The sequence below is a fragment of the Trichoplax adhaerens genome, genomic scaffold, assembly GCF_000150275.1.
Source record: "Trichoplax adhaerens TRIADscaffold_2 genomic scaffold, whole genome shotgun sequence".
Lineage (NCBI taxonomy): Eukaryota > Metazoa > Placozoa > Uniplacotomia > Trichoplacea > Trichoplacidae > Trichoplax > Trichoplax adhaerens.
The window spans coordinates 8,563,845-8,580,560 of record NW_002060944.1 but is presented as its reverse complement, the minus strand read 5'-3'; the positions used below and the strand labels follow the sequence as shown (position 1 = coordinate 8,580,560).

Sequence of the window (16,716 nt, the reverse complement as noted above, 5' to 3'; positions counted from 1 at the left end):
TGATGGGTACGGAGTCGAATATCTTAATCTAAAATAAAGATAGATAAATTACCTTCTCTTTAGATGGCAACGTACGTGGGGACTTGTTGGACTTCATCTTATTTTAGAGTTAATCATGATCAGAAAGTTTATATTGAATATAAATATATCACTCGCAATGAATTCGATGAGTGATATTGCCATGGCAATCGCATGCGCATGCGTTACTAGGGCCTACTTAAAAGATCATTCGGCAGTCCGTAATTGGCCTTATTTTAATAGAAGTAACTATAGCCTGGGTAGTACTGTATGATACATCAATATACCGTGGTAAACCGCTGGAATTTTAGTAGGTAGAGTACAGAAACTACGCTTGGCAACCCATAGAAACTTTAGAACTTTTGATATAGCTAAGGAAGAAAGTTGAACCTATATTAAGTAATACCTTCTTCTATTCTTCTTGAACACCAGTATATCAATCTTGAATCAGGAAATGGATTCCAAAGAAAGTGTGGAAGCTGCATTTAACGAACTCAAGCTGGAGTTGGATACCTTGCATTCTGTTAAGGAGGTTAGAAAAGGAGCTACTATAGCTTGACAGCGTCATAGTAGTTAAAATTGATTGCTATACTAGGTTCTATCAGCACAATGTTCAGGTTAAAATGTGCATCAGTGTGTAGTACATAATGGTCGCATATGCAACGTTCAATTTGTTGTCCTTCTCGATCTACTTGAAGATTTCCTTCTGTAGCTGATCCTACCCCTATTACTGTATCATACCGAACGAATCATGCATTTGATAGCAGAATAATGAAGTAAACTCGCTACTGCCAAGACTTGCCAATATCGGTGTCTTGCATTGCAGTCTGCAGTTTAATACATTATGCAACATTGTTGGTTTATCCACTTCCAAGCACGTATCGCATAAAGTTAAAACTATTTTCTTGCACAAGTACAACTATAGGATGCAATCTTGGAAAATTGATGTTAGCAGCTAGCTAGTCTAATCCCAGGGTTTAATTAAGATTCAAACAATCACATCGGTATACGAGTATTACTATATTGGCAAGCAGTAAAAGCAAACAAACAAGGAGCTCACTTTACTAAGCTCTATGCAATGTACAGGAATTGGTGCACGTGCATTCTGCCTGCAGGAATGTTGCTACACCGCGCCAAAGTAGATGCAAACTGGAAGAGTTGATATGCACGATCTGATAGCTCGATATAGCAAGCAAACTCCAGACCAGAAACAGTCAGAACGATATCTTGCTGTATTGCCTATCATAACAGTAGAAAGTTTGGATCAAGTTAATCCGAAAGTTCTAGTTTCATGCATACTACGAGCATCCATTATCAAGCTATGTTGCATGCATCCATGCAAGGTACTGTCAGAGTCGTCTATTTTACGAAAAAAAATTTAGGAAGTGGTACTTTACGTAGCTATGCGATAAATTAAGGTATAATCTTATATCAGGAGCCATTACTGTAATCTGACACCTGCATGTTGCAAACTCTAAATTAAAGATGGCTATGTAGATATATTACCCATCACATTGTTTAAGTAGACCTTGACTAGCTGTGTGTGGTGCTCAGATTTTATATGAACGACCGAAAGCGACGCTACTGTACAAGCAAAATTGCTGTAGGCTCATAATTTTGTACATCCTGTACATAAATTTCAAACAAACCTAGTAATTAACATACAGGACCCGTATATTTATAAATATTGATCGTAAACTAGAAGTACATAAATTTGGCATGATGAAAATAATTATGTATAAATCGATTTAGGGACGACTGATATCAGTACTATATTATGTTGTATACAGATATAAAATCGTTTATGAATATTATTATAATTACGACCAACTCCTTAATCAGTTGATACCCTCCTCTTTAACAACCTATAGCAAGTAAAGGCTGCAGTCGATAAGCTGGAAGCAACATCCGAAGCCATCTTTAACGAATTGCAAAACTTTCATCAAAATACAACAGCTGATTACGGTAAGCTTTAAATTACTCGATAATATTCTGTACCTATGTACATTGATATACCATACTTTAAAAAATTTGCGTGCTTTTCTTTAGTTACTTCTATTACTCCTATAATTCACCATTTCATGTCTAGGTGCGATATACTACTCAGTATTATCACAGCCATATTAGCGATCTTTTAAACTAGGATTACAAACACTGTAAACCATAAAGTAATGAACATGGCTGTGTATCTAGTTACAGATTTAACAAATCGCTATTTTTTTCACAATATCTATCAGTCTACGAGTACCTGCGGCTTTGAACCATCTGAAGTTATACCGTGTTCTATTCATCTAAATAGATCGAAATACTTGTGCACGCGTATACCCGTATAATGCTTACCGCCCGTAACGAGGTCAAATTTAAATTTTTTATGACCAAATTCGTATCTATCTTTAGATCACTTTGTTCTACCTTATGTATTCACTTCGTAGCTCACATAGTCCTGGGTTTTGCATATAGGGAATCAATAATTTATCGGTAATATATAGGCAATTACAGTAGTTATATAAAAAACCGAATGAATGAAAATCCTTGTACATCGGCGGCCACCAAAATATTTTGTCCACCTTTGAACCTAATATATTGCAATCTAGATCTTTAAATTACAAAAATTGGCATACTGATGCTTGTACCGGTAATATGAAACCATTTAAAAATCTTAATTTAATCTTCGCTAATTTTAGCTGTGCAAAAACTGCTATATAAAACGAGTAAGATTCTTATTGACATTTCCCTAGCAATGACAATAGACGTTTTTCGGGTTTATAACAAATGTGGCATATCAATAATATTTTTCTATACGATTGTACAGTATTGGGCATATATTTAGATGAGCTGATCCGATCAGGAATCAACTTAGGTAATCTTCTATCATTATATTAGCTAGTGAACAAAAAGATGTAGGGCATCTTAAGTTAATGGAGGTTTTATCACATTCTACGAAGCGTTTAGAAATTTGCCTTAATAATACAACAGGAATTTAATACTACTACAGTACAGACAAGTGTACTCGTATACAGTACATACCATATTGATTCGGATAAAGTGACTATAAAATTTTCGTTAATTCCTTATTAACAGCTTCTAGGAGTACCAAAATTAATGAAATATCGTTTGTCACCTAAAACTTTTCATACCTTTTGAAACGGGGCCCGATCAGGGACACCGGCTTCTAGGGTTCATAATTGCATGGGTTAATTAAACTAAAATTGTTACCTATGGCAATTATTCTGCAACTAAAGTTATAATATGCTAGTGCGTTCATTACTTTCATATAGTGTAAATAAAATAAAGCTGAATAACAATAACATTTTAACTATGACTAAAGGCTTCATGATATAGGCATCCGAAAGTTAAGAATTGTTTATACGTATCTGCAGATTCTATGCTTGCATCGAAATACTTTGTGGATATTTAAATATAAATGTAACAGAAATGGTGGTGCGTTAATTAACACTGACGGAAATCAGGGACATTGGTACATTATCTGTAAAAGTTTGTAGTGTAAATTTTGATAGCATTTGTTACTTAGATATCGGGTATGTAATATGCACGTATAGTGCTATACTGTACTACTATAATGTGCGATTAAGAGCTGTACGGCTCGTTTTTTGCCTCTCTTTTGTAAGTATATGAAAAATGATTTTCTGCAGAAGGAAATCGGTTAAGTATTTCTGTTATTTACAGGGTTGGGTATATCAATATGGGAATCACTAGAGACAATTCCAATATTAAATAAATTCTTCGAATCATACTACTGCATTAATTGGCGAGGTGTGTCCTACTAAAATGTGCAGATATGTTGCCTAGCGACCGAATGAATTTTGTATTAGGTACGCCATACCTACTGTACCCTGTACAATATAGTAGTACTGTAAGTACATAGCATAACGGTCACATCGTTACTGCGCATACTATAGACAGTTATCCTATCCAATTTTAATCTTAGTGGAATATCCAAAACTATAACCTGTAATAATGGATCATGAAAGGGTAGTTAAAGATGCTATGGCGTTAATATCGAATCTATAGTTATATTTGGTAAGGAGTAAGGATATTCTCCTCTAGGAGGGTAAATTTTAAACGATCGACAAGAAAAAAAGCGCGTTAGAGTATACTGTAACGCTCTAATTAATTTGATCGAATTGCCTAAGCTTAGGTAAATGCATAATAGATATTATTATCCTCTTATTGTTTTAATAGAGAGAAAGTTTGCGTCTAATTTAAAAAATTTTTAACGATCCTTTGTCAAAACAATTGCCGTGATAACGACTTTCTTCCATGACCGTTTTAAACATTATCGTAGCCCCATGAAATTTAAATTGATTGTCCTCCTCCGTAATGCGATAATGTAAACCAGAGGGTTGTAGATGTAAAGAAATATAGTTTACGACTGTTTATATCGCACTATTCGCAAGATTGTATTCCGTTTGATTACAATTATTAACACAAGAGATATAAAAAGATCACTGTGTCAATTGTATAATAAATAATTCATCCATCGTATGTACTTGAAAATTTCAAGGATTTCAATGAGTTATAATCGACTAGTAGTTAGTAGAGTAACGACAGTATAATGCCTATGGCATCTAGATTTAATATTGTTGGTTAGATTAACCTCAATTTAGTCAAATCATGACCTATTGTTGCTAGTAATACTTGGACAAATATTTTCACTATTCAAGAACAACAATGGACTCGAAGTTATTGTTAGCTATTGTTATGGACGAAAATATTGCCCGAGGTGAAAATCAATTACGACTTGGACTCGGGTAATAATTGCTGTTCTTATTCTTGCGAAGCTAATACTATAAAATTAAAATAATTGCTAAAATGATTGTCAGGATGACAATCTTGAAGTAGTATCGATCCACATGTTTGTTACGATAGTAAGGAAACGTAATGTTGTTCTACTTCGCCTAATTGAGTAATTTTAGAATCGTTTATCGTATCATAACTATAAGAGATGATAGCAATGGCAATAGCCTATTTCCGTCATGCTTTTATTGACCCAAGGTCAATTAGTCATTTAATGATTGTGTATACACAAGTCGATGGTTCGTTTTACTGGGTAATTAAAATGGTCTGGTAATTGAATACAACGATTTTTCGCATGTATGTGACGGTTGGAAATAAAGGTTAGGCCTACCGTAACTTCGAAAATTTTGTTACTTTAACACTCATTTGTAACAAATCATTTCCACATCGACATTAAGATACATGTACAGTTTTTGTTACATTATAATTAGTCATTCGCCCTATATAAAATCAGCCAAATTCTTCTAAGCTAAATAAAATTAATCAGTATTACTCTTCATATTCGTATATCACGTCAACGTCATCAATAACGTTACTGTTTATAATACACTCAGGACAATATCGTAGTTGGGCGGCTTATACTTGAACTCCATTTCATAAATAGCCTTCACCTATGATTGATTTATCGACTGTAATATAATTTGTAATAATAACATCTTGCTAATGAGTTGTCATCATCGATGGCTAGATTGGTTGTGGGTGGAGAATAGATGATGGAATGTTCAAATAAATATGATTTTTATGTCTGTCGTATATTAATTGGTGCTATTTCCTTGGACTTTCTTAGTGACAGAGATATGTAATCATGCCAGAAAATTATTCTCAAAAGTCAAAGAAGATATAACTGGATTGCAAAAAACTTTTCCTCTATCGGATTATTACAGGTAGAATGAAAGGTGTTATTTTAAGGGCTCAGTTCGACAAAATAAATTGTTTTCGCTGACAATAGACTTATTCATATTATCTCATTAATTGCCTTAATTAACGTGATATTACAGTTGGTTATATTATCTTTCGTCTTAGGTATGCCGATCACTGGCATCACATCATGCAAAATTTAGTATTTCAATGTAGTTTAATTATCTATATGGAAGAAGATACTTTAGTAACGCGGGATCAAGTTGCGCAATTACTGGGAGGTAACCTAATTTACGATATTGTTATTTATGGTATGCTCGCTTTGAATTGAATTATCTGTTATGTATATTTTACGACTAGAAACTAATTAAATAGTTAAAAACTCTTAGTTTAATTAACTATTATGAAGTAGGTGTAAGTTTACAGAACGATGTAGAATGTTTTTGTAATCGGACATCTGGTACTAATTAGTGACGGCATTGCTTAAACAATGTTATAATTTTTTAGTCATCTTAAAACTTGTGATGTACCTCCTGTAAACTAACTGGATATCAAGTTGTACTATTACTGGTCAATAAAGATCTTTTATATTCTATTGCTTAATTTTTACCGTACCTGCCTTTATTAATAAAACTTTAGTAAGTACGGACAAAGCTGATGGTTTCCATATTACCCTCGAAGATTACTTACAAGGAGTATTATTATTGCCCGCGGAATTAGTAAGATTGACAGTAATTATGATATATTATTATTTCTAGCTTGAAAGTTATTCTTCGCCATTCATATTCTAATTATGATTACTTTTCCGTATATTGCAAACTTTAGACAAGGATTGCTGTCAACTGTGTAATCCACGAAGATTATCAGCGACCTATTAAAATAGCTTCCTTTTTGTCACAACTTAATGCTGCTTATAAAATGTTAAATCTAAAAAATGATGCATTAAGGAGAAAATATGACGGATTGAAATATGAAGTAAAAAAGGCTGAGGGCATCGTTTACGATATGAAAATAAGGCGATTAATACCGTCATCATAGACAGGAGAAAAAAGTCCGTCATTCTAATCTTTTTATGGGAATGAAAATGATACAATAATTGATAACTACCTTTGTAAAGGAATCACCTCATTATTATCATCAAGTTTACATCTCATCAATAATTAATTATAATTAATCCACTCCACCATCTCAATAATGACTATTGATAAGAATAACCGCTACTGTACTGATTCGAAATATCCTTATTAGCTATGATGGACAAAGACGAAAGTACGACAAACGCTAAAGTGGAGACTATTTTAAGTGTCATTGCCCTCGCGTTGGTTATATCCTCATTTGGGTAATAAAATCATTCGATATTGATTTATGACCTTTTACTGTAGAAGATAATAAATCAGTTGTTAGCTCATTTCTTACAGCCGCTGTTACAGTTACTATAACTAATCGGAAAATTAATTGCGGTTATGATAATTATCATTGTCATTATTAATATAGTGATAGTCAGAAAGCTTGTTCTTAATATTGTATTGTCTTATCGGATAAATATAACAGTTAATGAAAGTTATTCTAGTCATGACGGTCAAAAATTGTATTTATTTGTATTGTTCTTCTGACTCGCCGCATATGTTTGTTCTCATATCGCTTATGGTTACGTCAACAGTGTAATAGGTGATGGCTCTAACGGCCGTTAGAGGGCATCATTGTCAATAAATGAAAAAGTAAAAAATTCAGTTTCAATTACTTGCTAAGCTTGGTACTTACATCAAAATAATGGGAATCAAGACTGCATTAAAATTAAGATTCAATAGATTGAAATCACTTGAACGCAATATCTTTCTCTTCAAAGTATAGTTAACCCAGAGATTAATTACATAATTTTCATCCTACAATTATCAATAAATGTAGAACAGTACGGTCTCATTTTAAATGCATTCTATTGCTATGCTGAATGTACGAGCTCATATACTGACTGTTACAGAGGACAGGCAACGTTAATGGTTAAAGTAACTTAAAGATGTCATTATGTTTACCAACTTGTTACCGTTGGTTCAAACGACAAACGCTATCAATATAACAACGGGGCTATCGTTCTCTTGCTAATCATCAAAATTAACAAATAGATCAATAGAGAACTATGGAAAGAATCTACTGATTGATTCATTGATTGCAATAACTAATTCGATGGTGCGCGTGAAACAACTGACGTTTCCTACACGATGCATAAAAGACTTGTGTCTTTGTCCTCTTCCCTCACGGACGGTCAGGCTTTGTTATGAGGACAAGAAAACACGCGATGATAATTAATTGATGATACAAAATAATATCTTGGCTCGTTAGGTCCTACCTTACGAAGATATAACAATCATGATAGATAATTAACTTGAAATTCAATTGTATAATATCATTCTGGTAACGTTTGCAATAGAAAATAGCAGAATTTTATTGCTCTGGTCAAAAAAATATTTGATTATTTAGATGTAATATATAGACTAAAATTGATAAACTAAACAGTAGAAATAATAAAAATAGATAGGGTAGCTAATATTTAATGTAACAACTTGATAACCTGATCGAAATCAGGCGATTTTAAGGTTATTGCCAAAAATAGACAAATCGAAATAGAGAAATAGTAAAGATAACCTCCAATTTTTTCAGTCTGAACTTCATAACTGAAAATACTATTATATTGTATGAAAAAAGAAATTTATTCTAATTTTTTTAATTTTTACTTTTGATTCTTTCTACGCAACATTTAATATCATTGTTTAGAATAGAAAATTGACGTAGTCAAATAGATGTAATAGGTCGATAGAGCATATTACGATTATCAAATACAAAATTTGAAATATTTTACCATTTTATTTATCGTTTATGAGTATCTTAAACAATCATGACATGAAGTAATTACAATTTTAAATTGAAGTCAACGTGTATGCTTTTGAATTTCTTTCGTCAATACAATAGGCTAGCTGCGTTATGATGGTTGCCATTAATTAAAAACAGCCAATAATTAGAATGAAGTACAAATTCCTTTTTTTCTGTTTTAACGATGAAGTATGGAAAGGATTTTGCAATTATCAATGCATTTAACATCATTTTTATTATATTAGATCGATATTGTTGATAGCTATTGAACATGAGTTGAAAATATAACGATCAAGTTGGATTGGCATGCCATCATTTAATCGTCATATGAATACAACATTTATTGTTATGGTTATATTTAATGATGATCATTTTTCTATTGGACTTAAATCTCTTTCTTCCTATCCTATATTGGAATCACTGGTTATTTCAATAGCTAGAAAGAAACAATCAGCTATTGAAATTAACTGTCAAAATATGAACAATAACTGAGTTAGTACTTTGATATGCCGATAACAAAGCTACAAGATTAAAAGCTTATCATAAGTTATCAGTCAGGGATAGAGGAACAGATGATTTCAATAGATAACAATCATTTACCTAATACAATCGACATCGATCGACCTATGCCTGTTATTTTCTCCATTCATAGCTATACCATTGACTTAAGAAGACAGATCAATAACTTTTTGCTTTTCTATCGGTCACGGCACAGCTATTATCATTGGCTTTATATTCAAATGAGATGACGAATATGGATAAAACTGACGAATAAGCATCATCAGAATAGAAAAGTAGAGAAAAGGAGAGGGACAAAACAGATCTACCAAAATCAAAGGAATAAAAGAAAGAAAGAATAATTTATTAACCTTCCTATAATACTAACCAACGATAATAACTAATTTAAATCGATAATCGGATAGCTTATGCCCTCTTGTTATTTTTAAGGGACAAGAAATAAATTTATATTTTTTACGATTAAATTATTTTAAAAAGTACCCAATTAAAGTTTAAAACTTAGTTTAATTACGATCAGATAACATAATAACGATCGATAATGATATAATTGATATAGTAATTATATCATTAACTCTTCGATGAATCGAGGCATCTATCTTTCACCTCGTTATTCAATCATAACTTGATGCTACCAACATTGTATTCTACTGTTATTAATGATTGTATTATACTCATTATGACAGATACATCCTACTAACGATTAAAAGCAGTATGAGTATAATTTATCATAGTCTATCACATTGATTAGTCATGTTTTCATTTTGATAGCGGAGTTGATTCAATAGAAAAACAAATGAAAAAAATATTAATGATTATTCATGACAGTCATGATTGAATATGGCCTTCTTTTATCCTCATCTACTTGATGATATACTATACCCTCTTTCCTCTCAATCATTTAACCTTTTTATTATCCAATCTCATGGTAAAAGTCATAGTGATCTAATCATTTAGTTGAATACAGCTTGAAGTAATGTATTATTATCATTTTAAGTACCACTTTCATGACGCAAATTCGTATTCATCGTCACGATGATATTGCTATCAATACAGCATTACAGATAATTAGATCATCAACCTTTTTTATTGATCACTAAATCACTATATGCTAATTGCATACTGTATACTTAATCTAGCTTCAGCGAAATTAAAGGCAAGCATCTATCATCTCACGGAAGCTTACTCAGTGTACTATTAACTAGAGTATTTCGGTCATATACCGCCTGATCGATGATCTTTCCATAATATCCTGCTTGGATATAAAGTTCTTGCAACATTAATTTGATTTAGTATCAATGGTAGCATTTAAATAAGCTTCTCCTGTGTCCTGGAAGTAAATACGAGCGAATTTTACCTTTCTAAATAAATAACCCTTAATTTAGTGTACTCTCCCACAACCGCCTCAAGATTTTTAACAAAGCATAAACTTTAATAGCGACATAACCATTGAAATTCTCTACTATCGCTAATTTATTATTCACAATGAATTATAATTATCTTAACATCAATTTCACTTATCCAAGTTGAACCTATAACATTAAAGCCAATAAATAGCACATATCCGTTTTCACCTTTTAATCAAGATATTTATATTAATATTGCTAGCGTACTTCGAATAAACATAAAGAGTACCGTATTACTACATCTACTCTGTAACTGCTACACACTAAGATTCTACACGTCAATAACTGTAATCAGACCGATTTTACGACGATAAATGAACGGCATCATAAGGAATAGATAATTATATAATATGCAATTAGATTACAGTACTATTTTGATGAAATAACTGATAAATAAGATGCGTTTTATTTCTTGTTTTAATTTTGATTAGATTCATCAACTGTACTAGTCAGCAAGCCCACTAGTTCCTGGCTTGATTTATATCGTTAATTAATTAAACAAAGACAATGATTGGAATAGCATGTATCATGAGTACTACTAGCTAGTTAATTGCTTAGTATCTATTCCATTAATGTCATCTTATGAAGAAGATAAACAGTAATACTGATTTGAGAAATCAATCATATTGATTATTTATGATCGTCTATGGAGCTAATTTGAATTGTTATGATATATCAACAGGTGGTTTTTTTTAAATCAGCTCGAGAAATTGAAAAAATGTCCATTGGACGTCATCACGGCTTGACTGTATATTACTTGAATGTTACATCAAGTTAAGATGCATTGAAACGCCTGTCTAGACTATGCATGTCATTTTCTCTTGCCTATAGCAATGCCACTATTCAATCAATGTTATCTATTGTTTAAAGATATTCTTATCTATTGATTGTCTTTTCCATTATTATTGATTGTATTGCATTGAATAGACTTATAACTATTGTCGTTACCGTTGATTCCTTAAAAGAATGTGGGGTTAGATCAACAAATAGGAGCTCCCTCCCATTGACGACTGGTTATCGCTTGTTTCTCTACGTTAACTGATTAGTATGTTGTTAGAAAAATCAACTTATTCATGTGATACAGGTAGAGTCAACAGGAAGAAAGCATTGAACCGACATTTATAAACATATACACACGCACATACCTTCACATTATTACAAGTCATTGGCAAGGAGCGATCTAGTCAAGCGCAACACTCTATTACATCATTAACATCGCCATCTACCCTCTTGGACTTTACTAGACTGCCTTCTTAAATTATTTAATTATCTTGATAGAATTAAATAAATTAATTCAATCTATACTAGAATAGCCGTCACCACTGTACAAATTTATTCTATTCCCATGATCTATTGGATAGGAAAATTATCGATCGTTGGCTACATCGAAAGTATCATTTATTGTCTAAAAAATTTTTCTCTCTCTTTTCTCCTTGGACTAACAATCGACGACGACGAGATTACCTTACGCTATATATCATCTTACTATTACCAATTCTGAATCAATGACTTTTGGGGACCAATTCTTTTAATCAGCCATAACCTCTACTGTAATATCTTTGTCTTCAGTTTAAAAGACAGCATCACTATTATTACTGGCTTTTATTCACTACCCCCTGTCATCATTTTTTGGCTCAACCAGTTGCTCTATTGATTAACTTGGCCCATTCTAGTTTTGTCCGGCCTTATCCATATACAAAACCTGTTGTTGTCCTGAGTTGTCACAACATCGAGTGTAAAAAGTGACGGAAAGTGATAAGTAAGCAAGGAAGATCAACAAGGCCAAGATGATTGACAAATCATGGATAACTATTTTCATTCTTATGGTTCTATCACCCAAGCTGCAAAACGGTTTGGAAATTCCAACACCAAATGTCATTCAATCAACAGGTTAGTTTATTGCTATTTTCAGTATTCTTCTAAGTCCATTAAATTAATCTCAATTGAGCACACCTTTAAAATCCTATTTCATCGATATAACTTGAATGCGGAAGAATACGATTATCAATTATCAGAATCTACCCGGATTTAGCTTAATCGTGATTTATACCCGTGAATCATCGATGATTATTTATCTGTTATCGATACTCTTGTTTTTCGCACCAAGTTACGTCTTAAATTATTCTAACAAAGATGGCCAGAGTGATATTTTTAAATGATTTGACCATTTATATAATTCGCTTATAACAATCGCCATAAATTCATTATTTGCCTACGTGGCCATTTCTCTAATCAAATACTATGGCCGATATTGATCTAGATATTAATTGCAAATCCTATTTATCACAAGGCAGCGATATTATATATTAACTTTTGAAATTATTAGTAGCTCTACCTTGCTTCCTAATTATCATTCTAACATAGTAGCGACGATATAGTAATTATCAGCCCCAAGATTGCAATATGTAGTATAATACAACGCCTTGGACACGTTAATTAACTGAAACCGATGAGTACATCTCAATACGGGCCCATAAATTAAAATTAGATTAATATAAATTTATTTACTCCGAATATCACTAGTACTAGACTCCTAGCAATTACTTTAAGATTGAATTTAAAGATTTATCCTTTTAGTATGCTTCACAATTACCCGTATATAGCTAGTACATCGTTAGGTCTTCATTGTGTACTTTTGTTGATATACAGTTAGAATTTGACTAGTTCTCAGCAATTAAAAATAGTCTAGTAGCAGTAATTTTAAGCTTGCTTTAATTCCGTTACAGAGAATTTATTGTCTTATAGACTACAGTGTTACTACTCGATTTTATTCAGTTTAAATTTTATTGCTAATTAAGCTGAGGAATGTTTGCTCTCCTCCGTTAATAGCTATTGCCGTTTTATTGACTTTGAACCTATTTTTAATCATTATTTGTATACCGTTAAGTTTGATTTAATTTCAGTCCATTCGTAAAATGCAAAACAATTCTACGATAGATAATAAGTAAAATGATGACGAAGGTAGAAATGTATACAGTTGCGGTGTTAATCTGATTAAGGGTGCATAGATTTATTTTGAACAATGTATCCTTTGCATGAACATCGTTATCGAGCTCATATTTTGGGATCGGGTCTATCCAGGTGTTGCTTTTACTTCTGGACATAAAATGTATTGATTAACTTTACCCAGTCAAGAAAAATTGACCATCCATTATTTTAATGTCATTAACGAACTAAAGATAAGCATACATGACGCGACATCAAGTATTTCTCACTTTAATAACGACCAATTACGTTATTAATGAGCAATCCTCTATTTGAAGGAATAATAGCTTTCAGTAGGTTATTAGAGGGAAGATTAACATGATGTTAAATATAAGGGCGTAACTTTGTACTCTCCATCTATATTAAAATAAATTAAAGAAAGACCTTCTCTTAACTATTTGATCTTTGTTATTTGCTTAGCCAGTAGAAATAGTTAAAAAGCGATAAACAACCGATAGTGACGCCGAAAATCCAAATTAGGCTTGGATTTCAAGTAAAATTTCATATAGCAAGGGTCTTCTATTTCTTAAACATAAATTATATGCACATAGGATTATATCTCCTTCATATTAAAATAAATCTAGGATAGAGATGCAAGCTGTTGTTTGTTAGATGAAAAATGATTGTTTTCAACCTTATCTTTGCCGTAAAAAAGCAACGAGTTATTGGCTTAAGCTATTCAATTTCAAATCATTTCATATCATTTATATTTACCATAAAATATCCTATTTAATAACTGTACAGATACGAACAACTATACATAAAACGAAACCATTTTTTCTCCATTTTTCTATGATCGTTAAAAAATGATCCACAAATTTCAATGGCGCTAAAAATTATCGTGCTACAATATTAGAAGACTGTTACAAAAGAAATTAAAAGCTATGAATAGAAAACATAATTAGTTAAACTAGAATAATCAACTCGTTGCATTGTATGATGATCGATGATGTAACGCGATGACAGAGTAAATTACTTCTGATCTACATAAAAGTAATTTTAACTTTCGCGTTTGACTTTATTGGCTGATCTGTTGAAGATACTTAATGTATTTAAATACTGATATCGAGTAATAAGTAGAATGGCTATGTTATTTATAGCAGGGAAAAGAGATGGAACAGAATAACTTTTACTGACGTTGTCAGTACTGTTATTGTTATCTCTTTTCGTATTGGATAGGACGCTAATAAGGATCATGGTAGTCGTTTATAGAAATAAGTAGGATATCAATTTTAAATTGAGTTTTAAAGAGTAAACGCAATAAAACTAAGCTGATCATTCCATTTTGAATTAAGCTAGTTTTTCTTCAATTCTAACACCATGATGACAGGAAGAAAGTGTTGTTGTTATTTGTAGTAATGCTAAAATCGGATAATTCTCGTATTAGATAGGATTTGTTTTGACAAGTAAATCCCAATAATCGTTCAATACATTGACAGTTTGAATTTATATTTTAATTTTTGCCATCTTTTTGTGTCTTGACGTCTGTGTTGTTGCCGATGTCTTCAATAGCGTTGATCACCTGTCATAAAAGGGGAAACTACAGTCTATTGGCTAATTTTCCCCACCCCTTCAGCTTACTGAATAATTTCCTTCATCCTACAAACTGCCACCAAATTAACCATCAATCTCTTCTCCTAACTTAAGCTACAATAGATTATTGTCATCAACTATTTAGTTATGATTTCATCCTGGCTCAAATCATTGACTATCAGTAAATCATTAATTAGATCGAAACTTTATTTAAAGCTGTATCTTAATTACTCATATTAAGATAACGAGCTATTCAATTGATAAGACTTATTATTATAATCATAGCAATCATCAAATCATATAATGTATTGGTAACGAATTGAGCCAAGATAACTATCCCAATTGTATAACTCTTCTCTTGTATGTATTATCTAAAAAGATTAGAACGCAAATAAAAGACTTCGGTGATAAAGATGAATGACTTTATTGTTATCTATCTCATCAAGTCGTTGCTATTGTTTTAGTAATTGTTTTGTATTGTTCTGTTCCGATCGATAGATATTATTAGTTTTCTTTTTTTACGCAATAAAAATTATTCTTTTATTCTACAACTTTCTCATGCTTATATCAATTAGATTAAAATTTATATCGCGTGATCTTTACTTCATTTCTGCCATCGTATAATTAATAATGAGACCTTTCATATTTTTTTCAACCATCCCACAGCACTATAATTCAATATGTTTTCTACGAATGCGCGAAAGATTGTAATCTAAATCGGGAAGATCATGCAACGATAACTTAATTATAAAATCAATAGTTTGATACTTTATGATGTTGTGGGGATAGAAATCAGTAATAGGTCATATAGGTTACATCTCTTGTTACGTATATCTTTCTTGAAATTGATGTCGCTTATTTTTTTACTGTTAGTTGATCGTAATAAAAAGGAGCCTATACAAAGTTAGTGTATTTAAGATAATAATTCATGGATTAGATAAGCAAAACTTTATACTTTTAAATAACAGACTTTAACAATAACAAGTGAAGATATTTTAATCCATCAAAAGCAAGTCAGCGATGTCACAATCATTCATTAAGCTTTACGACGTCCATTCAATCTTATTTGTATCTAGTTACACACGAATTATATCTGAAATTGCAATATATCGTTTCCTAAATTCATCTCTATTTTATGCTTTCTATAAATCTACATTTACAGCACTATACCTAATCAATTTTTTTTTCTAATTACACCAGTTAGTAACAATAACTAGCTAGTATGAATGGTAAACAGCATCGTACCATTGATGAATAGTAACGGCCATAGTGTTAGAATATTTTAAGGAAAATAAATGGAGTGATGGTGCAATCTCATTCCTAATAGTTTATTGAATACAAACACCGCATAAAATATCAATAGGATTTATTTATAATTGTCTGATATTATTTACTACTTTTAAAAGTATACTCGTGCCTGGTGTACGGCAGACTTTATATTAATGATTGATAGGAGCCGTTCTACGTTAGATTGATTAATCAACGGCACGTTAGCAAATCAATTGAACAGTGGGATGCCATGAGAGCAAGTTGCATTCTAAATTTGATTATCCCACCTGTTGATCACCCGCTGACTGGATTCCTACTGATACAGTACAATCCAGATTTAATTGATTTGTTATAGATAAAGATGAGTCAAGATTGTTGATAATTGTTGTAACTATTTCAACGCTCTTCTTGTAAACTTCGTATGAGATCCTCAAGACGATCTTAACTT

The 16,716-nt window shown here is 31.8% G+C and overlaps 1 protein-coding gene across 1 annotated transcript; it reads left to right on the top strand.

Annotated features, from left to right (window-relative positions):
- Positions 1–1,889: 1,889 nt before the first annotated feature.
- TRIADDRAFT_20923 (uncharacterized protein) lies at positions 1,890–6,732 on the top strand (the record flags this gene model as incomplete). The annotated part of the gene is made up of 5 exons (XM_002110128.1): positions 1,890–1,983; positions 5,624–5,720; positions 5,860–5,975; positions 6,334–6,413; positions 6,520–6,732. Coding segments are annotated over 5 exons (600 nt in total), but the record flags the coding sequence as incomplete, so codon positions are not given.
- Between the last annotated feature and the right edge of the window lie 9,984 nt (positions 6,733–16,716).